This window comes from Sciurus carolinensis, chromosome 2, assembly GCF_902686445.1.
Source record: "Sciurus carolinensis chromosome 2, mSciCar1.2, whole genome shotgun sequence".
NCBI classification, from domain to species: domain Eukaryota; kingdom Metazoa; phylum Chordata; class Mammalia; order Rodentia; family Sciuridae; genus Sciurus; species Sciurus carolinensis.
This window is the reverse complement of record NC_062214.1, coordinates 41394688-41420513: the sequence shown is the minus strand read 5'-3', so window position 1 is coordinate 41420513 and position 25826 is coordinate 41394688. Positions and strand designations below refer to the sequence as shown.

The following is a 25826-nucleotide window of genomic DNA, read 5'->3' as shown; positions in this document are numbered from 1 at the left end:
GCTTCCCTTAAGCAGCATGTAGTGTCCTTCTTTATCCCTTCTGACTAGTTTTGGTTTGAAGTCCACATTATCTGAGATGAGGATGGATACTCCAGCTTTTTTGCTGTGTCCGTGTGCATGGTATGTTTTTCCCCATCCTTTCACCTTTAGTCTATGGGTGTCTCTTTCTATGAGATGTGTCTCTTGCAGGCAGCATATTGTTGGATTTTTCTTTTTAATCCAATCTGCCAGTCTGTGTCTTTTGATTGATGAATTCAGGCCATTAACATTCAGGGTTATTATTGTGATATGATTTGTATTCCCAGTCAATTGACTCATATTTGTTTTTGACATGATTCGGTTTCTCCTTTATTTGGCTATTCCTTTAGGCTAGCGCCTCCTGTTGCTGATTTGCATCGTTGTTTTTCATTTCTTCCTCATGGAATATTTTGCTGAGAATGTTCTGTAATGCTGGCTTTCTTTTTGTAAATTCCTTTAGCTTTTGTTTATCATGGAAGGATCTTATTTCATCGTCAAATTTGAAGGTAAGTTTTGCTGGGTATAAGATTCTTGGTTGGCATCCATTTTCTTTCAGGGCTTGGTATATGTTGTTCCAGGCCCTTCTAGCTTTTAGGGTCTGGATTGAAAAATCTGCTGATATTCTTATTGGTTTCCCTCTGAATGTAATTTGATTCTTTTCTCTCGCGGCCTTTAAAATTCTGTCTTTATTTTGTATGTTAGGTATTTTCATAATAATGTGCCTTGGTGTGGGTCTGTTGTAATTTTGTATGTTTGGAGTTCTATAAGCCTCTTGTACTTGGTTTTCCATTTCGTTCTTCAGATTTGGGAAATTTTCTGTTATTATTTCATTGAATAGATTGTTCATTCCTTTGGTTTGTTTCTCTAAGCCTTCCTCAATCCCAATAATTCTCAAATTTGGCCTTTTCATGATATCCCATAGTTCTTGGAGATTCTGTTCATGATTTCTTACCATCTTCTCTGTTTGTTCCACTTTGTTTTCAAGGTTAAATATTTTGTCTTCAGTGTCTGAGGTTTTGTCTTCCAGGTGTTCTATCCTATTGGTTATGCTTTCTATGGAGTTTTTAACTTGGTTTATTGTTTCCTTCATTTCAAGGATTTCAGTTTGGTTTTTTTTTCAGTATCTCTAACTCTTTATTGAAATGATCTCTTGCTTCCCGTATTTGGTCTTTTAACTGTTGATTGGTGCGATCATTTAATGCCTGCATTTGCTCTTTCATCTCCTCCTTCAATGCCTGCATTTGCTCTTTCATCTCCTCATTAGCTTCCCTGATCGTTTTAATTACGTACATTCTGAACTCCCTTTCTGACATTTCTTCTGCTCTGCTGTCATTGGGTTTTATTGATGTAGTATCTAGGTTTGTTTGGGACATTTTCTTCCCTTGTTTTCTCATAATGGTCAGTTGTCAGTGGGACCCTGAGATATTGCAGTTTTCCACTATTGGCTTATAGTGTCCCAGTAGATTTCCAGTGTATCACCTCCTAGCCTTCAGTAGCCTGATGTCTTGGAGGAATCTGATAAAGCAGCTCATTCGAAGAATACTGCCCCTAGCCCCCTACTGGTTCCACGTTTTGGAACTGGCTCTGTGCGGAAATGCTCTCACTGTGGGCCTGCACCGTGCAGCTGGCCGTGTGGAAAGAACCCACTGCCGGAGTGTGGATGACTACCTTGGGAAGACTCAAGCTGCCCTGCCCGGCTCTGCTAAGCCAGCTCTATCTGGGCCTGCCACCCGGGCTGAGCTTTACCCAGTGGGCAGACTCACCCGTGGCTCCACTTCAGTCCGAGTCTCTCAATGCCTCCCCTTCTTAACTCCTGGGTTCTGGAGCGACCGGGGGTGCAGTCTCCCTCTAGGCCGCCATCTTGGATCGCCCCGTGAAGAGAGCCCGCAGCCGGAGTGGGCAGTGCCGCCTGAAGAGGTCTCCGGCTGCCCTGCCCTTATCCCTGAGGCTGACTGCAGATCGAGGCTCTCCGCTGGTTCTTTGCAGGAGTACACTGCACTGCAGGGGCTCCGGGACTCGGAGCGTGCTCTGTTCAGACAGGCTCTCACTAGCGGGCCAGTTCCGTTCCGAGAACCTGGAGAAGCTGGCTGTGTGGGCGGGGCCCACCGCCGGAGTGCGCAGGACTGCCTGTGGATGACTCTAGCTGCCCTGCCCGGCTCCGATAAGCCACCTCTATCTGGGCCTGCCACCCGGGCCGAGCTTTACCCAGTGGGCAGACTCACCCGTGGCTCCACTTCAGTCCGAGTCTCTCAATGCCTCCCCTTCTTAACTCCTGGGTTCTGGAGCGACCGGGGGTGCAGTCTCCCTCTAGGCCGCCATCTTGGATCGCCCCGTGAAGAGAGCCCGCAGCCGGAGTGGGCAGTGCCGCCTGAAGAGGTCTCCGGCTGCCCTGCCCTTATCCCTGAGGCTGACTGCAGATCGAGGCTCTCCGCTGGTTCTTTGCAGGAGTACACTGCACTGCAGGGGCTCCGGGACTCGGAGCGTGCTCTGTTCAGACAGGCTCTCACTAGCGGGCCAGTTCCGTTCCGAGAACCTGGAGAAGCTGGCTGTCTGTAGCAGATTTTAGATCAGTCTTTGCTGGGAGCCTGAAGGTCTTTCCTTGCCAGATGGGGATGCAGGGAGTGCCTGATGCTTCTCGGATCTCAGGCTGACTGTGCATGCGTTATCTGAAGCTGATACTGAGTCTGACCTGATTTGTACACCTACAGACCTGCAATTTGTAGACCCATTTTGGTGTCATGTCCACCAGCCTCACCCTCTAGCACTCACAGTCTTGAGTTTGTCAGAAAACCATGTGGATTAGCTTTCTAATAAAAGTAATAATAAAATGGTGGGTGTGAATTTTAGCCCTAGGGAAGAATTTCATTGTGGTAACCTTTGGGTTTGATTTAAGTAATGATATTTTCTATGATACTGTTTTAACCCCAGACCAAACTGTAAGAGAAAATCTGTCTTTTACCCTCTGAGAAGTTTTTGGAAGGTGTTTGTTTCTATTCAGTGAAATGATCTTGCCTCTTTTTTCTTTTTTGTTTAGTAGGAGGAAAATGGAGAATAATTTAGAGTTTTTACTCAAATTTCATATGTAGTGATGAAAATCAATCTCAAACTGATGATCTGGAACCGAGTCTCCCTGGGATTATGACTTTTGCTTCTTAATATAAGTTTGAGGAGGAGTGCGTCCAGAGAGGTTTAGGACCTTATTATCAATTTAGAGGGTTTGGGAAGAGAACATATAATGATAAGATCTATGGAGTCTGAAAGACCTGTCTGAGGTCCCAGCTTGACCACTCACTGGCAGGTGCTTACTTCCTTAACCCTTCCTTTCAACTTCCTCATCTGAGGTTTGGTAATGCCACTTACCCTGTAGTATTTTCATGAGGATTAATACATGAACACATGAAATGGTATAGAAAGTGCCCAGTGTGAGCCACTGTTATAGTTGAGTACAGCATCAGATTTTGAGAATAAGTTCAGAAAATATCAACTTGTAAAGCTGAAATGAGTAGAAATTACTCAGAAGTCATGACCTTGGCCATCTGTGGAGATGACTCAATTGAAGGGCTGGTTTGTGAATCTTGTACCAATGAGAATGAGGAAACAAAGTCCAAACAAGATGGTGGGAGGAAGATGTCTGAAGAAAGCCCAAGTTCAGTTGGCTGTATTTTCATCTTGTCCTTGGATGGCAGCTGTGTTATTAGTAGGATTTTAAAAAATGTAAATCTGAGCCAGGCATGGTGGTGTACTCGTGTAATCCCAGTGGCTTAGGATGCTGAGGCAGGAGGATCTCAAGTTCAAAGTCAGCCTCAGTAACTTAATGAGGCCTTAAGCAACTTATCGAGACCTTGTCTCAAAATAGAAAGTGTAAAGGGCTGGGGATGTAGCTCAGTGTTTAAGCACCCCTGAGTTCAATTCCTGACACAAAATAATGATAATAATAATAATGATAATAATAATAATGTGGATCTGAGATGAAGATGACCAGACTTGCTTGTTTTGTTTATTTTGAAATCACTTGTGGGGTGTTATAAGGCACTGGTTCCTGGGTTCATTGCCCTTAGGTTGCATTTCTTTAAGCTGGGTTGCCAGCCTGGCCTGTGGGACTTTTGGAAGCTTCCCAGGTGATTCTTAGGTGTATCATAGTTTAGGATCTATTGCTCTCAGCCCTTTGGTAGTAGTTGGAGATGACTTTGTGGTTTACCTAAGTGGGTCTCTGATTTTGGCTAATGGACATCACTCACAGACTGATCATTCCTGCAGGAGTGGGTAAGATTCCCACTTTGGACTGTGGAAATTCCATCTAGGAGCCCCTTACCATTTCGTGGTGCTAACAGTAAAGATGACTGACCTCCCTCTGACATCTCTTTAGTTGCTGATGTTCCTACTATTTGAAGCAGGGAGAAATCTGATGTGCCCTTTAGTGTACTGGGTTTAACACTAAGCTTTGGTTCATCTCTTCTCAGTTGGGTATAACTAGAATGCCTTCACCTCTTGATTTGACTCATATATATTAGTTGTCCTCCTGAAGTATTTATACTTCATCATCTTTTACTCACCAAATTGCAATTATGTGGTTCACGGACAGGGACTCAGACCATTGCAGGTGTGACTCCATCCTCACACAGGTTGTCTCCCACCCTCTCCATCCTGGATAAATATCCAAATAGGAAAAAGCATCTGGACTCTGTCATGAGGGTATCCAATCATCCTGGCATCATTTACACCCATCTATCACTCAGCTTCAGGAAAACCTTCAAAGGTTTATCTCTGTGAACCTGGATCCTTAAAAATGAGAACTTGAGTTTAGCATGGTTCAGGCAATAATTTCTTGCTACTGTGACCTTCAGGTTTTGAATATTTTATTTCTAGAAACTCTTATAGAATGAGTAGCTTTATAAACATATAATTCTTAATGGTAAATCATCATGCTTTAAAATCATCTTTGCTTCTAGACATGATTGTCACTTTGACTTGTTTACATTTTCATATTTCAGGAATTGTTTGGTTAAGTAGGAAATAGAATGGATTGCTCTTTGCTTGCTTAGAAAGTTTACTTTTGATTAAAAATGGGAGCACATACATATTCTGTTGTTAACAATTCTATGGTCATTTATTGGTATGGTGTAATCCTTAAGAGATGAAAGTAGCATTCAAGAATTTTGTCAGCACTGCTGGGGTTTTTATTAAAATCCATGGTAATTGTGTCTTTTGTGTTTGTGTTTTTTTTTGTTTTTTTCTTTCAGGTTTTCAAAACCCTTGGCACAGATGTGGTAAAATCTGCATTCGAAGGTTATAATGCTTGTGTCTTCGCATATGGACAAACTGGATCTGGAAAATCATACACTATGATGGGAAATTCTGTATGTTGTTTGCGTGGGAAGGGAATTTCTTATTTTCCTCTGGACTGATAGAATTATCTTTTTATCTACTTGGTCTGTACTAACGTGCTTTTCATGTTCTGATTATTCTTGAGTAATAAGATGAAAGTCAGTAATAAGTTGGACTAAATTTCCTTTGAGAGATTTTAAATTAGAAATAGTGTTAAGTATATAAGCATGAATAATGGATGCAAGTCCCAGTTCATTTTCTGTTTTTAAAGGCCTTATAATGTTATCAAGAAAATATGCTGGGCCCACAAGTAATTTATTCTTCTTTTTTGCCAACAGAAAAGTTTGAATAAATTACTGAAGTCTGTTCTTTTTAAAATTATTCAGAACATTTTTCCCTAAGAAAAATGCAAAATATAAATCTAACTTTTTGATGGAAAGGTATTATATAAATCCAGCAAATACATTAAAAAGTTAGAGTTACATAGTCTATATATAGTTTATAATGGGTATCAACATAGTTATACAGTTCATTAATCTATGTAAATTAACAATATTAATGTTACACTTGCCCCAAACTATGGAGTGAAAAGTAGATAGGATCATTGGAATTTTATCTCATTCTGTGTTTTCTCCAAATTTAAACAGCATTTGTGTGTGTTTTCCTACGTCACAGCAAAAGCACTATTTAGTGACTGCCAAACCTGTGGCATGTTCTAGGTATAGAGATACTGGCAGAACTTGAGGGCTTCCTGCCAGCAGGGGTGGTGGTGTCCTCAATGCTAAAGGCTTGGTGGTTCATGGAAGTAGTGCATTAGAGGAGAGCAGGGCTTCCCAGATGAACTTACTTCAGTGCGTGTAGAGTGGCGTCTTGAACTCAGGCTTCTCTTAAACTAGAATGATGTATGTGTTGTGCTGTGAATCTTTAGTGCTGAAAAGTAAAGAAGAACAAATGAGTGCTACAAACAGTATTGGAAGAGTTTTGCATTTACTTTTTATTATTTCTTTCTTCTTGCTTTCCTACTATGCTTTTTGGGGGAAGAAAGCCCTCTAAATATGAAATTTGTTGATTTCTACAAGCTAGTGCTCATAAACAATAGTTTTTCTCTAACCTTACAGGTAAGTGCTTGTTGGGTGTTCTTTCTGTTTTTAGGGTATGATAGTTTATTTTTTAAAAATTGCACCATGCTGATTACAACAAGTGGTGTTATTTTGGGTTTTGCCTTATCTTGAGTACCATTGTGAGGCTTACCAGCTTGTTAATGCTGACCAAAACATGACTATTGAATATGATACCCACATTACGAAGTGATATGATGTATTAAATCCTTTCTAGGAAGTCCACTACATGAAAATGAGAAATGTATTACATGTTTTAATATGGTTCTATCACCTATGTTTTAAGACAGCTAGTGATGACCTTGAGGGCTTACTAAAACTTTCTTAGTGTTTCTTTTCCTTCTGGTGTATACTTCCCTTTCTGTGGTCATTTAAGTAGATATTTTTAATATTTATTGTGCAACTGGACATAGTCTTGTTTTATAGAGAATAAGTCTCCATATCTTTGCAAGCTGCGACTTAACCAGTGAACAACTAATAAGCATCTATTGCTCAAGTCTCAGCATGTAGAAATAGAAGGTTCTGTGCTCTCATTTCAGAGTAATAGGCAGTTCTACAGAGGGTAAATGGTGTGTCTGGGGTCCTAGGGTGAGAGCCTGGGGTTGGCATGCAGGCCCTTGGAGTCCAGTTCCACACCAGCAAAATCAAATTCTATAGTCAGTTATTTATATTTCAAATGACAGCTGTGACATTTCTCCTTCCCATTGCAGGGTGATTTGGGCTTAATACCTCGGATCTGTGAAGGACTCTTCAGTCGGATAAATGAAACCACCAGATGGGATGAAGCATCTTTTCGGACAGAAGTCAGGTAGGGCCCATGGCCTGCGTGAGTGAGAGCTTGGTTGGAGCCAAGGCCGCTTGGTTTGTGCTAAAGTGCTAGCATTTCTTAAGGGAAGAGTCTAGCCTGCCTTTTCCTCTCCTGTACTTACAGTAGTTGTGAGTAAAGCTGAAAACACTAGGTTTTCAATGACTTTCTTGGGTACAGTTTGGAAAAGAAATAACAGCTCAGTTGGAAACTGTAGCATTTGATGTTTATCTCAAATGGAGTTAGCCTTTGACTTTTACGAATATACCCAATTACTTGCCTCATTCTTTTGGCTGAGTAAGGTTCGTGTTATTCTTTATGTTGGCTGGATCACTTTAAATCTAATCTATAAATAAACCTGGTTGGCCATGGTGCTTTTTCCTATTTGAAGTTAAACCTGTTTGGGAGACTGTCTCCAGTGGTTTTGAAGGCAAATATGTCAATTGTACTTCTCAGGGCTGGTTGACCTCTTTGGTGGTGGGGCTTTGGAAAAGTTATTTAAATCACTTTAGATCTCCTTTGCCTAACCTATAAAATGGGGAAGTACCTATTACTGAGCTATTTTAGGGATTAAATGAAATGAATGTAAAGTGCTTAGCATCGTATATGATAGTTACCTTTCATGAGTTAAAGTTGCTCCTATTATGTTATTGTTATCAATGCCTGAAATCATTTTTTCTGAATTCCATTCTATTTAAAATTTTTAGCTACTTAGAAATTTATAATGAACGTGTAAGAGATCTACTTAGACGGAAATCATCTAAAACCTTCAATTTAAGAGTCCGTGAGCATCCAAAAGAAGGACCTTATGTTGAGGGTAAGAGTGAATATTTTGCAGCCCTGTCCTTCCTGAAAATCTGTGTAAAAATAAAGCTTTTGAAGAAAAAAAAATAGTATAATGGTGAGAATTAAAAATTTGTGTGCTTTTGGAATTTTATTATAGTAAAAATGATATGAGCTGTCACTATACAATGTTGATTTAATGAATTCATACTTCACAGGATGTTCACTGATTTCCGAGGCTTGCCAATAGATTTCCTCTGGCTTAAAATAACCTCTCAAAATTTGTTTTCTAGTGTTCTTAGGCAAGATAAGCAAGCCTGTAACCTGTATCTTTCCATGGTGTGACATTTTAGTGCAGTGTACCTTTACTGATTCTAGCGATGATATATGGCAGGAAAGATATTGTGAGACCTCTTGCCTGTTAAGAAGAGCTTTGACAGGATTCCTCTGCATGACTCAGCATCTGTATTGAGATACACTAGTGTGGCACAGTCACTTGTGGGAAATGCTGCAGTGAGTGTTGGGGAAGAAACTGGCCCTGGCTACTTATTTAAAAAAATTGACTGACTTTGAGGCCATCCTTGTAAAGAAGCTAATCTTATTTGCCTAAGAAAGCCGAGTCATGACTGGTCTACCAGAATTGCACATAGAGGGAGATAGGTTTTTGTTTGGATTTAATTTTTCATGAGTGTTTCATTGGAGGCCAGACTGAGATCTGTTCATGGGTTTAAAGATATTCCTATTTTTGTTTGCCTTTTTTTTTTAACCTCAAGATATCAGGGGCCAGGCACAGTGGCACACGCTTGTAATCCCAGTGGCTTGGGAGGCTGAGGCAGGAGAATCGAGAGTTCAAAGCCAGCCTCAGCAATTTAGCAAGGCACTAAGCAACTCAGTGAGACCTTGTCTCTAAATAAAATACAAAGTAGGGCTGGGGATGTGGCTCAGTGGTTAAGTGTCCCTAGGGGATTGAAAAAAGATATCAGGTATACCATAAAGACCCCATCTGAATTATATTAAATTTCCATTTGCACTTTTGCCTTCCATTCCCAAAGTAATATGTGCAACCATGAAGTTTATAGTAGTATGGTGGATAGTGATTATTGTTGATAGTTTTTAGCTTAACATATGTCCTTTTGTTTTCCTTTTAATTGCATTATTAAATATTTAAACAGAGAAAACTGGTATATGATGAGCTGATAATCAAAAAGGGTCAAACATCTAGAATCTGATGTAGATACCCATGGACATTTATTTTTGTGGGTGTGTGATTATGTGCACACATGCTGGACATTGGACCCAGGATCTTATGCATGCTAGGCAAAACTTCACCACTAAGCTACATCTCCAGCCCTGGGGATTTATTTTTTAACAAATGAACATGGGGGGGTATGGATTATTAGGTTTTCAGGGAGAAGAAAAGTAAACTGGTGTCATAGTTCAGATTTTATAGCAGGATAGATGGATCAAAGGTAAATGGATCAAAGATTTATGTGTAAAAATAAAAAAATACAATAACTACAAGACACCATTGATTAATTTTTTTCCAGAAACTTGGAGGAGGAAGGCATTTAAAAATTTGAAAACCCCAGAAACCATAAAACAAAAATTGTTAAATTTGAAATGGTAAAAAATAAAAAACACCCAAAATCAACCAGAAACACTGTAAACACAGGAAAAAGCTTACAAAATGGGGGGAAATATTTTTCAGATTTCAGACAAAGCATTAATTTTCTTAATATATGAAGAGCATCTATAGATCAATAAGGACAGTCAAACAAGTAAAAGGTTATGAATAAATTGTTCATAGAAACAGAAATACTGGTGATTTTTAAATAGCAAGAAAGAGTGCTCACCCTCATTCATAATAGGAGAAAAGCAAAATAAACATACTTTGGGATGATATTTGTCACCTATCTTTGGCAGATGTAAATGAGTCTGATAAGAATGTTGGGAGGGTATCGGAAGACAGCACTTTTATACATTGCCACTGTTAGGTGTAAATTGCCCTTTGTGGAGGACAATTTTACAAAATATATCAAAATTTCAAATGTCCTTTGTTTTAGCAATTCCATCTCCTAAGAATTTATTCTGTGGAAACATTCCCACACATTTGAAAAGACCTATGTATGAGATTATTTGTAGCCACATTATTTGTAATCAAACACAATATGTAAACAATCTCCATAGTCTCAATAGGAGATTGGTTATATTGGTTACAGTACATATATTCAGCGAATGCTCTGTGTCCTTAAAAATGAATGACAAATCTCCTTAACTGATACAGAATATTGCTTGCTCTTTCTTTTTTTTTTTTTTTTTTTTTGCAGTTGTGGGGATCAACCCTAAGGCCTGCACATGCTGGGCAGACACTGTATCATTGAGATACACCCCCAGCCTCAGACTATGCTTTAATGTATCGTTACATTAAAAAATGCAGGTTGCAAAATAGTATTTAAGATACGCATTGATTTTGAGGTTCTGGGGATCAAATCCAGGGCCTTGTACATGCTAGGCAACACACTATTACTTAGCTATAACTCCAGCCTCAGAATATTCTTTAATATATCATACATCATTACATTAAGAAAAACAGGGTGCAAAATAATATTTATGGTATGCAATTTTCTTTCTTTTTTTGTTTTTGTGACTTGCTTTGGGTTGAACCCAGGGCCTCATGCATGCCAAGTGCAAGGTCTACCACTGAGCTACACCCCCAGTCAGGCATGCTCCCATTTGTATGAAGTGGGGGAAAGTGGTTTTATTCACACACACACACACACACACACACACACACACACACACTTGCCTGAACACCTGTACACCTATGGACTATTTCTGGAAGGGTATGGAGGTACTGGTAGGAGAAAAGGAAGGAGAACTACAGGAGAGGAGTAGGGGCGCCCTACATGTATAGCCTTTCACTTTGGAAGTGTATGAATGTTACCCTCCTTCAAATCCTCACACATGCATGCGCGCGTGTACACACATACACACACACACACACACACACACACGTATTTTAAAGGCTTCAAAAATGCTCAGGTTTTACATGAAGATAGTGCTTTTACATTTTTCTTATTTGTGCTGTACTAATGCTAAGAGGTTAATGTCAGTAGCTAACATTTATCCTAAATACCCTATGTAATAGGTATACATTATAAGATGGGGTAACTGAGGCCCAGTGAGACTAACCAACTTGTCCAGCTCCTGAGTGCATTATATACCACCAAACTTTAGAAACTGGTAAGGTCTTCAGATAGGTCAGCAAATTTGTAGACAGGCATTATTTCATACAGGAAAAGTTTTTCAGTTACTATATAATGGGATTTCTTCATCTCCCTCTTTTTCCCCCAGATTTATCCAAGCATTTAGTACAGAATTATGGTGATGTGGAAGAACTGATGGAGGCAGGAAATATCAATCGTACCACAGCAGCAACTGGGATGAATGATGTCAGTAGCAGGTCTCATGCCATTTTCACCATCAAGTTCACTCAGGTAAGGGCAGCTGTGGGGCCTGCTGGCTCTATCCCTGAGGTCTTTACTTGCTAATTAGCACCAGCTGAGGACTGATCATTGTTAATCCAGGAACAGCAGCAAGCAAAGGTGACTGACTGTCATTTTCTTGTTAATTCAAGGTGAACATGTGCTGTGCACTGAGTTTCTCCATGGTTACAATCACAGTAATTTAAAATGTCCTGATGTGTACCCTTAAGAAATATTTAGTGGGTTTCCACCATGTTCTAGACCAAAGCAAAAACCAACAAAACCCCAAAAACAAAACAAAAAAAGAACACCTTACTCTGTGCCTAATTAAGCAAAAGTTTTCATTGTTTTGAGCTGTGTGGGAGATAATGGATTGTGAGCCAGAGCCAAACCAGTGGGAGACCAAGGTGAGTGAGTGTAGTGCATTATCACTCCATGGTGCTCACCCTACAGTGTTGATTATGATTATTAGAATGATATTAAAGGACAGCAAATGTTTATACGTCCTAATGTAAGAATTCATTATGATCAAGTGATGGAGAGCTCTTAAATGTGTGGAAATGATTGTAAGTATATAGTTTAATACTGAGGCCAGCAGAACACCTGAATCAAAAAATACAGGGTTCTCTCAGGGCTTAAGAATATGTTGGAAGTTTGGTGATGTCTTCACCTCTGTTGAGTTGAATATGTCAGAAACAAAGGCAGCGTTTTATTAATGAGGGGGATCAGAGAGCAGCAAAATGAAAAAATTCTCTGAGATTAATCAGAATACTCTCCTTACTTTCTGCACACCTTTACCTTTTCTTAGACCCTTGCTTCGATTTATAGTAGTTTACTAGTTTTTTTCCTGATATCTGATTAGTTAGGGTTATGGTTATCTGGTTTACATTTCTATCCAAAGTTTTGATTTGCATTTTGGTTCAAAATGTAAAGCATAAAGTGTTTGGAAAGATTAAGTTTTGGTCAAATTAAGCCAGGAATATAGTATTAATATTTCATATTAAAGATTGTGAAACAATATTTATCAAATAATGATCAAATTATTTTTTGCATAATTGTCTTCCTTTGTCATATTTTTCAGAGCTTTTGTGCTTGAAATGCTGCAGATTGTAGAGGAGAATAAGGCTAATTATTTGTTTACTTACTTTTTTCCTTGAGTGCCCCTTAGGGCCTACTTTCATATTCTGCCACACTCTGATTCAGTGGGGCTCTGTTGAGAATGACAGTGATTTGAGAAATGGGATGGTTCTCCAGCAGGCTAAAGAATCACATATGGTAGACTTCTCATGTATGGAATTGAATTTTGGCAATAATAAAACAACAAAATGAAAAAATATCTACCCTGAGAGGTCTCAGTGAGGAGTGGGAAATAATTAGAATTTGTATCACAAACAACATCAGGGCCCTTTGTATCTCTCCAATTTTACTTTCATATTTTACCACAGGCAAAATTTGATTCTGAAATGCCATGTGAAACCGTGAGTAAGATCCACTTAGTCGATCTTGCTGGAAGCGAGCGCGCAGATGCCACTGGTGCCACTGGGGTCAGGCTCAAGGAAGGGGGGAATATTAACAAATCTCTCGTGACTCTGGGAAACGTCATTTCTGCCTTAGGTAGGTTTATGCTCGCCATTTGCCTCTTTTTTCTTGTGATACTGTCTTAGCACAAAGCAGTTATGCTTCATGTTTGTCTTCTAAACAGAGGCAACATCTTCAAGGGTTTTTGAAGCAAAATTAGAGGAAAAACTACTTTAGTAATTATCCTTTCTTTGCCCTTCTTTCCTTCCTCCCTACAGCCGATTTATCTCAGGATGCTGCAAACTCTCTTGTAAAGAAGAAGCAAGTTTTTGTGCCTTACAGGGATTCTGTTTTGACTTGGTTGTTGAAAGATAGCCTTGGAGGAAACTCTAAAACCATCATGATTGCTAGTAAGAGTTTTCAGTTATTTTCCTAAACATCCAGTGTTTTCTGTGAATGAACTGTAAATATTTAAGTTGGAAATGTCTTATTAGAGTATAGCACCTTTTATATCTTAAAAGTAGTACTCCATTTATGTACAGTGAAAAAAATGCATTCTGCTGCCATAACTAAATAGAACAAATTAAAAAAATTAAAAAAAATTATAACAAAAAGTAATGGTTTTTCAATCTTGAAAGTCACCTACTATGTCTACCATGTAGTCTTATAGTATTAACTGTTATGTAGCCTGACTTCCTTATGAAAGTTGAGATATCATGCAGAGAGACCCTTAGCTTCTCTTTGCTTAAAATACAAGGCAGAAACTTTAACTTCATTAACTCACAGGAGAAAATCATTTTTTACAATGGAAAAAATAACCCAACTTTGTTTTTCTATTTAAAACAGTAGGTGTAGAATTTAATATTGAAAATTGAGAGAAAAAAATTCCCAATATGACAAATAATGATAAAAATAAAGAGACTTTATTTATTTTGGCTAATTAACTGAAAGCAGAATAGAGAAAAATACATAGAAAGAGGGAATAGTCATTGAAGAGAACTCAAGAACTGTTTTCCTCCTAACTCCATATTCTTCTCCCCCTCCCTCTCTCTCTCTCCTTTCTTTCCTCTCCTCATGTCCCTTACCCTACCCCTTGCCAAGCACTAACTGCAGAGGCAAGGGATCTTCCCTGGTTGTATAACTCCATGTAATTGTATAAGCACCCTGACCTTAAAGTTTGATGGGGGTGGGTTGGGATTAACCAAAGTTTCCAGAAAGAGAATTAACTAGTCTACTGACTTTTTAAAAATTGTCATGCTCTAGTAGATTTTTCCAGATAGTGGACTTGGCCAGAAATATTTAAAGTGTTTTAATTCTTGCTTAATGTTGAGAAGTTCAAAGAGTATTGAAATCCTCTTCTTGTATTTTCAACTGCCTTAACTATGCTGGGGTGTCTCATATACTATTTTAAACTTGGTTAGATGGCTGATTTTGGACTGAGAAGAGCAAAATGACATTTAATTTGGTGTAGTGAACACCCTTTCCTATAAATCTTAGATAATTTTTAATATTCATTACTATGGCAATGAATATTTAGTCTATCCAATGACCTGGGGTTAATCTGACTTTTAAATTACAAACCAACTTTGTGTTAAATGAAACACGGAGTGCTAGATAAATTATTTTTTGAATTCATTCTTCACAGCTATTTCACCTGCTGATGTCAATTACGGAGAAACCCTAAGTACTCTTCGCTATGCAAATAGAGCCAAAAACATCATCAACAAGCCTACCATTAATGAGGATGCCAACGTCAAACTCATCCGTGAGCTGCGAGCTGAAATAGCCAGACTGAAAACACTGCTTGCTCAAGGGAATCAGGTTGGGTTTTTCTGAGATTTATGGATAATTTTCTTTGAGTAATGGCATCTATTTCTAGATCTTAATGAGACAATTATCTCACAGTATTGATTTGAGTAAATAAGTGCTAAGTAAAGCTTCGAATGAGTTAGCCAGTCTCTCCTTTACATCAACCTCCTATTGGCCTTTGCATTCGTTATGTGCTCCGTGTGCAAGATTTTATCTACTAAACCTGAAATGATTAACTATCTAATAGTTATCAATTATGGATGGAAATTTAGCATGCAATAGGATTAGCGGCATAATCTCCATTAGTGGAAAGAAATTGAGATGCGTAGAGTAATATTTAAAATTCTACCCATGCATTTTATGACTTTAAAATGTATTTGAGCAGAATGAAAGACTTGTTTGAACACCTTTCTGCAATCTCTATTTTTTATCGCCCATCACAGAGCTGGTTATGGTGATTCACTGACACATGTGACATTATACCTGTCACCTGGATGCATTGCTGTCCCTGGGGTCTTTCTCAATTGTTGAAATGGCCTAACTTTAGGATCTTTTGGGTTTCTAGTGAAGCAGCCTTATTCTTTTGTATTTTTTTTTTTTTTTTTTTTTTTTTTTTGGGTGTTGGGGATCGAACCCAGGGCCTTGTGCTTATAAGGCAAGCACTCTACCCACTGAGCTATCTCCCCAGCCCCTCTTTTGTATTTTTATAGCAAACTTTCTTAGAGTCTGCAAAGCACAAACATACAGAGTTACATTCTGTGATGAATGGTGAGTTAAGTTCACGTAAGCTTTGATACTGCTGGGAAGAAAGGCCCTCCTTGAAAAAAAATCAAGGATAGCATTTTAAATTATTGAAGTTATACTGGAGTTAGAAATAAAGATACATTTCATCTCGTTTTCTTAACCCCTGAATGTGTGTCTTAAGTACATCATTAAAAGAAATACTTTTCTTTAACTGCAAAGTGGTCTCTAGAGCAGTGTTTTCCATGTAGGAACATATGGCACTTGAAGCTCTTGACACCCCATAAATAGTTTGATTTATGAAAATACCGACAGGATAGAAAACCTCACTGCGCTTCCTATGTTCTGAAACACACCTGACAGCCCTTTCCCACCTGATTAATCAGATAGGAATCATTCATTGTGTTTAAAAATATCTCCATGTACATTTTACTTTGTGATGTGAGATTCGTGTGTGAAAGGAAGTAGTCAGAATGAATGGTATAGCTGGGTGTGATGTAAAAACTTACTACCTGAGCCACAGCAGTCATTTTTACTCATATACTTTGTTACTGGGATACTTCTTCAGTGTTTTAAAAGCATTATTCATCTCAAGTAAGCATTTAAAGGTGATTTGATAGGATCAAAGTATTTTATGTCAAGGAAAGTATTTGGAAAATTCTAGATGCAACTTCTTGTACTTAATCATTTAAGAGAATGAAGGGATAAAAAGCAGAGATTTTCCTTTTTACACAGACAAAAAAAGTTGAATATTTTAAAACATTCACACATTCTCTAAGGAATGTTTTAAGAGGTTTTAATATGCCAAAGTGGTGCTGTACAGTTCATGCCTCCCCCTCCCCCTTTAACTACTGGTGTACATAAGGGAATATTTTTGTTACTGTTATTTTGGGACTGAGGATGGAATTGATGGAATGGTCTCTTTTATATCACATTGAGGATAAATTCTGTGATAAATTTATTATATAAATTACTTCAGAAATAGTAGACTAATTTAAAGTTATTTATCATACCCTGAAGTTATAAATTACTGTGAGACAATACAGGCTTATTCTAAATTAATTAAATTATAATGTTTAATAAAATAAGCAGGCATTCTTAAATAACCATTAAATATCTCTGTTTCAATCTTTCTGAGGACATTTTTCTATTTCTAGTATTCTATTGCAAGTACTGCCATGGTTCACTAAGTATATTACTGAAATAAAAGTTCTGTTTCTAGGGTTATTTATTTAAGTGCAACTAAGTAAAAATCAGCTCCTACTTTTAATAATTTTATGTATTTGCCATTGCAAATGTCACATATCAGTTATAAAAGTAAAATTTTATAAAATAATAAGCTCTGGAATGTATTGTATTTGCTTCACCTACTACATTGTGGTAGTTTTATGTACATATATGAAATTTTTATTGAAATATTACATATGTATAAAAAATATACATGTCCAATATATATTTATATAGTCTCTGAATTTTGACAAACTCAATTCATCCATCACCCTTCTAATCTGCACCCACCCTAGAAACAACATCACCAGCATCCTAAGAGTCACCCATAATGCTCCTTTCCAGGAGCTGCCTGCCTTTCCTCTCTAGGGTAGCCACTTTCCTGAGTTATAGAGTCACAGATTTTGGTTTTGTCTTTTTACATGCTTTATATAAATGGGATCATTCAGCATATAGTCTCTTGATCTGACCTTTTCATTCAACACTGGGTTTGTGAGATTCATCCATGCAGTTGGATATGGGTGGATCCCCATACTCTCATTGCTATTTTGTGTTCCATCATACAAATATGTCCTGATTCACTTATCAGTTCTACTTTTCATAGGCATTTGGGGAGTTTCCTGTTCAGGGCTATTAGTGCTGCCCTGGACTTTCTTCTACATGTTTTTTTTTAGTGAATATACAATTGCATTACTGTGAGCTTTATTGTAAGAGTAGTTAGTGGTCAAAAGGTATACATATGTTCAGATTTAGTAGATAAGTAGATACTGCCAAACAGTCTTTAAAAATGGTTATACTAATTTATGCTCCACCATAAGTATATGAAAGTGGCAGTTTTAATTGCTATAGATCTTGCCAGCATTTGTTATTGTCATTTTTCATTGCAACCATTCTGATGGATATATACCAGTATCACAGAATGATCTTACTTTTGTACTTCTCAGATGATTAGTAATGAAGATAGACATCGGATATCCTTTCTTGTGCAGTGTTTGCTCTCTTTTATTATATTGAGACATATTTTTAGGTATTTCTGCTTTTAATTTGGCAGAGACAGAATGTCTCTTGACTTCCTCATCTCTCTTGAATATATTTGAAAACAAGTAAATTAAACAATATAGAAATGAAATAACAGAAGTGAAGCAGCAAAGAAGGTGGTGGGGAAGAGAAGATGGAAGTACCACAAATTGCTCATTTTTGTAACTGGGACCAATGATAAATTTTCAATAATAGAAGTATTATCATTATGTAGAACTTTTAAGATTGATACATCTGAGATAGGGTCACAAAAAAGAACTCAGTTATATGTTGGTATAAGAACAGGCAAAGGGCCAGGTAGTGCATGCCTGTAATCCCAGTGACTTGCAAGACTGAGGCAGGCAGATCACAAGTTCAAAGCTGGCCTCAGCAACTTAGCAGGGCCCTAAGAAATTTAGTGAGACCCTGTCTCAAAATAAAAAATAAAAAGGGACTGGGGATTTGGCTTAGTGATAAAGCACTGGGTTCCCTAGTACTGGAAATAAAATAAAATACAACAAAATAACAGGCAAAGTCTTACCAGTTAATTCAAAGAGAAAGAAAGCAATGGGGAAACAGTGTATATGAACTTCAAAACTGTGTATGAGCAACACTTTATCATGACAAGGAGTGCAGTTCTCAATTAAAATAAAATAGGACATCAACTTTCCTAAGGGGGGGAAAAAAACCAAACTATTGGGAAATAGCAGGCAAGAGTGACACACATTTGCCAAAGAAAACTCGAACTCTTCTTTCTCATTCTCTGAGAGCTCAGGTAGGTAAAAGTGAGGTAAAAGTGAGGATGTGGCATATGTACATAATAGCATGAAGATTTCCTCTAGTCAATGTGGTACAAACCAGGAAAAATGTCGCAACTCATGCAACAAATGACTGATTTCTTTATTATGAAAGGTTATCTATTAAACAATAGATATTAAACAACCTAACAGAAAAGTGAAGAAAGAATGTGAGCACAATTCATAGGGGAAAAAAAAGTTTCCAGTAGTTTCCTGAAACATACAAAAAATGTGTTCATTACAACGAGTGCAGTTGATTGTGCAGTGCATCAGCAAGAGTGGGAGGCAAGAGGTGCTTTATTTATGCTGTTGAGAGAGGTAATATTGCTGTAATTTTGAGATGGTATTACTCTTGGTTTAACAGCACATGAATTTAATCTGAATATTATTTAACCTGAACATTTTTCTTCTAAATAGATACTTGCAAAGAATCGACAGTGGCTTATGTTTATTAGTTTTTTCTTTTGAAAGAACTTAAGTAGTCTTCCTTTACATATGCTTCAAAATATATAAAAAATTGGAAAATACATATTTTCTAAAAGAGCTTTTGGTCATAATTGCTTTTGAGGCATATCATTTAGTCAGTGATTATTTACTAAGCTGATGATGAATTAGAAATGTTTCAGCTTTGGTTATAGATAAAAACGTCCAATGGTAGATTCTATAAAATTGGCCTTGTTATAAAGGGCTAATTTTTAAAAAAATTGTCAACCCTGTATAAACAAAACAGTCTTGGTAATGTCTTTCAATTAATTTCTTCAATGAAAGGTATTTAATGAAGTACCTTCTGTATATAAGACAACCTGTTATGTGCAACTGACACTTTGTAGTAACATGTTAATAAAGCTTCTGTTTCCTTCAGATTTGGAGGACAAATTTGATAGGTTAACTTTCTGACCTCATTCTCTGTCAATCTGATTAAAGTGGGATCCCAGCTTTATAAGGTGGGTCTCTCTCTAATGATTAAGACTCCATATTGGTGAATTTTATCAGAATTAGAGTAACATGTAAATGACAGATGAAAAGCCTTAGCTTTGGATTTCCCTGGGGGCAGTGACTCCTGTTCACTGGATGTGTCCCTTGTCAGAACCCTGGAGGACGTATCTGTGACTTAGTCACAGGGGATACTGGGTCCTGTGGTGTATAACTTTTAAACTACTGTATGCACCACACACATCCATGTGAATAACCACCCCTCACATGTGAGCAGGTAGTTCAAAGGGTCAAAGACAACTGCTTCTGGACAGCTCTGCAGAGACTGTCATAAGGATGTAGCTCATCAAGACAAACACCTGGGTTCCCCTGCTCATTCTGCGTATTGTTGAGTACACAGATGCCAAGTGTGGCCCACAGTAGTCTTGTTACACTGAATGTTTGACAGAGTCTAAGGCCTCCTTGGGAGTGTTTTTGTTTGTTTGAATAGAAATTGAAAAGAAAATAGTTGTGAAAACCTGTTGGAGACTGGAGAGGACAGCTTGCCAATTGAAGAATCAGACAGCTAGTATCCCCCCCCCCCAAAAAAAAAAATCATACATATAGATGACTTACAGATTCCCCGTGCTAGGAATTTGTTCTGGTGATACAACCACGTATACCTTAGGTAGTTGGTATAAGGGTAGTTATTGTAGCATTGCTGGCAAAGCAAAAGATTAGAAAAAATGGAATTTACGTTAATAGGAGGGTACTTATTTAAGTTATAGAATGTTTGTACAGTAGAATACTATACAATGAAATTGGAATTGTTAAAAAATGATGGGCTCAGTGGCACATGCTGCTGCTGGAGAATATTAAGTTCAAAGCCAGTCTCAGCAAATTAGCCAGACCATGTCTCAAAATAAAAATAAAAATAGGGTGGGGTTGTGACTCAGTGGTTAAGTGCCCCTAATTAATAACTAACTAACTAACTAACTAACTAAATAAGAAAACACAACAAAACAGGCTTTCATATGACCAGAGTAAACTACATTTTCATACTAAATTGAGAAAAGTGATTGTGGATGGATGGGGCAAGAGATTCCCTTCCTGTGACATCTTAAGCAGTAAGAAAGATAAACGGAACAGGGAGCACTGTGTTCCTATCACTTAGGTCACAACTGACTTGTTAGGAGAGCAACTGAAGCTCCAGCCTGGTTCCATTTTTCTCTCCTGTCTCTATTTGCCCCCTCCCCCGCCAGTTCAAACCTGATTTTCATGTTTATATTCTCTTGTCAATCTTCACACTTCTGCAACATAGATAAGGAAATGACTAGAGATTGTAGTGTAGCCATGCCATACATCGAATACTATATAATAGTGAAAATAAATAAGTTTTGGTTGCATATTTCAACATGCATGAGTCTCAGAAGCCAGGGTGCCATGGCTTTGGTTATTATGAGATATGTGTCCCTTGGATTAGAGTTTTGGTGATAAATGACACTTTTTTTTTTTTTTTTTTTTTTAGAGTGGGGTAAGTGTGGCATTACTTTTTACCATTATCTCATGGTTTTTGTGGAAGTTTTTGGTCATTTACTGTATTCTTGGAATAATCCTTCTAGTATGTTTTTCCTGTTTATTAATTGCTGATGTCTTTTGTGGTTTAAATTTTAGATTGCCCTCTTAGACTCCCCTACAGCTTTAAGTATGGAGGAAAAACTTCAGCAGAATGAAGCAAGAGTAAGTGATGATTTACACTATACTTTTAAAATTCATGCTTTCTAGTACTTACTTTCCTTCTTCCTTACACTATATCCCCAAGCCCAATCCCAGGACCATTTTTAAAGATGCATAGGTGACTTTTTATGTATTGCATACCTTCTCTGTGATTTAATAAATAGGATTTGTGTGGCACATGATGGTCAACTGAGATTAAATTCACATGCAGGCCCTCCTGACAAAGCAGAGAGGCCACTCAGGCAATCTGAGCAGGTAGAAGTCCCTGGTGAAGGGATTGGGAACTCACCATTCATGAAACAGATGAAACAGCAGTGGTCCTCACAGCTTTACAATGGGCACTGCTTTGCTTTTGGTCATTTCTTTACTTCATTTCTGCAGAGGTGTACAGCACATAGCAGGTCTCTGCTTAGTTAAGCTGGCTGAGGGTCGAAGCAGGAAGAGAGTGGCAGTGAGGAAGCAGGAGAGAGAGCTGCTGTGGGGGTGAAGCAGGCTGCAGCCAACACTGGTGGGTTGGTGCTTTTTGAAAACCAGTTTCATGGCTGACCTTGTTCTGTGCTATTTTTTGTTTTGAAAAATAACACCCTCTGGGAGAAGAGAAACAGACTTTAAGAACAATCTTTGAAATGGATTTTCTTCCTGGTGCTGAATAATTAAAACAGAGAAAAAAATAATTGAATTCTGTTGGTAAAAACTCAAGAATATACAATATGGAAGATATAAATTGAGTTGTACTTAGGAACTTGTTGACACTTCCCTGGGTAATTATGTTGGTTAATAAGCTGATAATAGCATTAGTATACAAACATTAGTTTTTTAATCCCTATTTTCTCATGAAAATTTGTATTTTAGTGCTTCAGGTTCTAATTTTGAATGCTATGAAATGTCTGGCTAGAGTCTTAAATTGTCTCTCAATTATAGTTTTCTGGAATACCTGTTAAGTTAATAGAAAGCAATAAACATTTTAATTTGAATGCAATACACATGCTGTGACAGAAATGACTGCCTATATTGTTTGTAACATTTTTGAAGTCTTTGTAGAGTTTTTTGCTGACCTTTTTTAATTGTTTGCCATCTGCTTGGCTATAAATCTCATCACCTGATCACGTTGTTAGAGGTGATATCACACATTTGCATTTTTTTATTAATGTTTTAAATGACTAGTCAATTTAAATATAATGAAAAAATAATTCCAAGCCATCTTTTTAAACTTTTTTTTTTAAGTTTAGAATTACTTGATTGAATTTGGAAAGGATTGATTGGTTTACTTTTCTTCAGTGAGTATTTGTTGGTGAAATACAGAATCATTTGTTTCGAAGGCTTTGTGTTCTCAGGTAAATTGCCAATGAGAGACTCTGGATAGTATAAATTAGTAAAATCAACATATCAGACTTTTCCTCTTCTGTAGGAAGAGAAGACCAAGAATGTCATTGTCTGAAAGTTTTTTCAAAACAAAATACCCCAATACTGTCATGACTTTATTGCTGTTGTGAGTCTGGACTTGATATCAATGAAGGATCAGACAAATCAACCTTGCCTTATCATAGCTTTAGAGAACAGCAAATAGTAAAACTAGAAAGACTTCCACTTCTGTTTCTTTTGTTTTTCACCAAGAAAATGATAGATTATGTCACCAATAACTTGTAAAAGATGAAACATTATTTTAAAAAAGTTACCCCCACAGTCTTACTTGAGGTAAATTGAGGAGTAAAACAAATGGCCACGGAATGATTGACTGTAGGTGGGTGAGGTTTGGTTTTCTCTTGTTAAACCGTCACTCCTGATCTTCCAGTTCTCGTCAGCATGACATTTTCTTTCCTTAAGTTTACTGACGTGAATGCCCTTTCCAGGTAGTACTTCATGGCTGCTTACACCGTCACTCCTTCTAGCAGTGAGGGTGCAAGCAGATGTATTTTATGGATCCACTTGTCCTGGTTAAATGTGGTGGCTCACTGGTGGGAAGACCAGGAGGTTTATGTGGGTAGGGCGTTTGCCCTGGGAGAAAGGAGGAGAGGCAGAAGTGACACTGGCACAGAAAGGAAGAGGTCCTCAGAGGACAGCTCTCTGCTTTCTGAAGGCCCTCTTTTATTCCAGGTCTATTTCTATCCATAGAACATATTTTTCATTCATTTTTTTCTCTACCTCTCAACTTTGGCATCACTCTTTGCTTCCTATGAATTAATCATTAGGGTCATCTGAAAATTTTTCTGGAACTAGCAGGAAATTTCCACTAACATTGAGAAATAATTTCTAACTGTTCCGTGATCAACAGTTGGGAATGTTTTCTTCCCAAAGTTATAGCTGAGTGGAAAGAAGCTGCTTTTTATTGAAAGATCGTTTACTAAGAGGTCAATTAAAGAACCACCCTTTTTTAAATAAGATAGAATGAGATTTATAAACCCCATTAATTAGCTACAAAAGTACATTATCTCCTAAAAGAAAACTGCAACATCCAAGGTGATTTAATCACTACATCTAATTAGAAAGAAAAGTAAATTACTATTTCTTAGGACCCAAAGTATAGTCAGGAAAAATTAACCCATTTAGTGGGACATTGTCGTCCTTGAACTTGTGATTTTGGTTAATAATTCACAGTAACCTTAGTTAAGTGACCATGAAAGACTATTGTAAAATTCTAGGCAACTCAGCAATTTCTGTCAGTTTTTTCCTTTGCAATAATGTAGGTTGTAGGATGAGATCAGCTTGTTTGATTTATATTTAGTGACTAATCTTTTGTAGAAATTGCTAGCTAATTTAAAAAGTTATAATTTATATCTGTGTAAGATACAAGAATTTGGAAGCTTTCTGTAAGAACAATCTTATTAATTTTAAAAAATAATTACTTTCTTTTTAGGTCCAAGAATTGACCAAGGAATGGACAAATAAGTGGAATGAAACCCAAAATATTTTGAAAGTAAGGACTATAAAAAGGTGTTTTAGTCTTAATGTGTTGGTTTAAGTAGGTAAACCTTTTTTTTTTTTTTAATCCCCTTCTCAAACATGGCAATTATGTGCTTTGCTTAAAGTAAGGTTAGTTGAGCCAATTAGTGACTGTTTGGTTTAATTTTAAAGAAATGGAAAAGTAGTTTATTAGACATTAAAGCTGTATGTTTTAACATGCCCAGAGTATGTTGATACTTAACATCTTTGCTTTTACTTGACTTGATTTATTCTTCAAGGGCATGCACTTTGTTTTTCTGCTTTTGCTAAAGTCAATATATTAAATTAAAAATATGCTTTCCTTGACAGTATTGTAGAATATGTTTGCATGTATTACTATATTTCAGAAATTTCTAAACTGGTAATTTCCTATCAAAATGTTTTTCATGTGTCTCAAGGACTAGACTGTGATACTAATATGCGTTTCTGGCAGGACTTACTGTGAAAATTCTTAGAGGCCAAATATGGAGGTCAGGAATAGCCTCCATTTTTCATGGTTGGTGCTTCAAAATACTGGTTTCTTTATGTTTCCATTTTTTGCTTACTTGGGTATAAAATCTTTGACATCTATTGAGGTCAGTAACACCAGCTTTGATTTCAGCTTCAAAGTTTGTGCTTTGATGTTATCTGCCTGACTTTTGGCACAAGGTAAGGCAGTTCAGAGGCTGTTGAATCTGAGTTTTTTGTTTGTTTGTTTTGATGTCTGTTGAAGTAGAACTGTCTCAGGAATGAAACCTCTATCTAATGTTGGCAAGTCTAGATGGATGAGGTTTGACTGTCTTGGCAGAACTCTAGTTTGGATCCCCATCACATCAAAATGATGCATCCTATCACTGGTTCAGGGAGGCGAATTTTGATAACCTGGATTAGCAGTTGAGTTCTGTCTGCATCTAACAACTGTTTCAAAGAGCAGAGCCAGAATAATGCTTCCTAAAGATCTCCTTGGCGATCAGGGGTAATAAAAGTGTTTCTCATGAGGTCAGAGGTTGTGCCCCAATTCCAAATGTCGGCAGGTTACAATGATCCCGTGATTTTCTTACCAGTTTCAGAAAGTACTATATCAAGTGAGGGTTTTCACGTTCACGTTCCTTCTTTCTCCTTATTATGATGAGAATATTGTACTATTTTGAGGTATACTGTGCTTCTGCCACATTTCCTTTGTTAGATGTATGCATGTATTTATGTATGTATGTACATGGCCCTGGGCATCAACCCTGGGCTTTGCTTGTGTTAGGCAAGTGCTCTGCCACTGAGTTACACCCCAGCCCATGTTTGTTGAGAGATTTTAGCATGTGAAACCAAACAAAGTCTTTACTCACATTTCAGACTAGCCAGGTATGGAATAAATACTGCCAAAGAGGTACAATATTTTTTGGGAAGTTATATCTGCTATAAGAAAATGTGCTGTAGCCCCTGAAGCCTCAGTCTTTTGAACTTTCATGGTATAATGTAAGTTTCCTCAGGAACTTTGCCAAGGAGGGAGGAATAATATCTCCATTTAAGGAAGAAAGAAATTATCACTAGTCAGCTATTTGAAAAGTCATTGTTGTATGGAGTGCCCAGTAACACCAAAAGCACTGTAGCACTAAATTGA

General features: G+C 37.5%; 1 protein-coding gene across 4 annotated transcripts in view; it reads left to right on the top strand.

Moving 5' to 3' along the window:
• Positions 1-25826, top strand: part of Kif16b (kinesin family member 16B) — a 315616-nt gene that overhangs the window by 44391 nt on the left and 245399 nt on the right. For all 4 annotated transcript variants that reach the window (XM_047540972.1, XM_047540973.1, XM_047540971.1 and 1 more), the window contains exons 4-12: positions 5259-5375; positions 7172-7269; positions 7974-8083; positions 11404-11546; positions 12980-13148; positions 13331-13462; positions 14698-14873; positions 21230-21295; positions 24147-24206. In XM_047540972.1, coding sequence (XP_047396928.1) covers positions 5259-5375; positions 7172-7269; positions 7974-8083; positions 11404-11546; positions 12980-13148; positions 13331-13462; positions 14698-14873; positions 21230-21295; positions 24147-24206 — 1071 coding nt within the window. The remainder of the gene's footprint in view (positions 1-5258; positions 5376-7171; positions 7270-7973; positions 8084-11403; positions 11547-12979; positions 13149-13330; positions 13463-14697; positions 14874-21229; positions 21296-24146; positions 24207-25826) is intronic.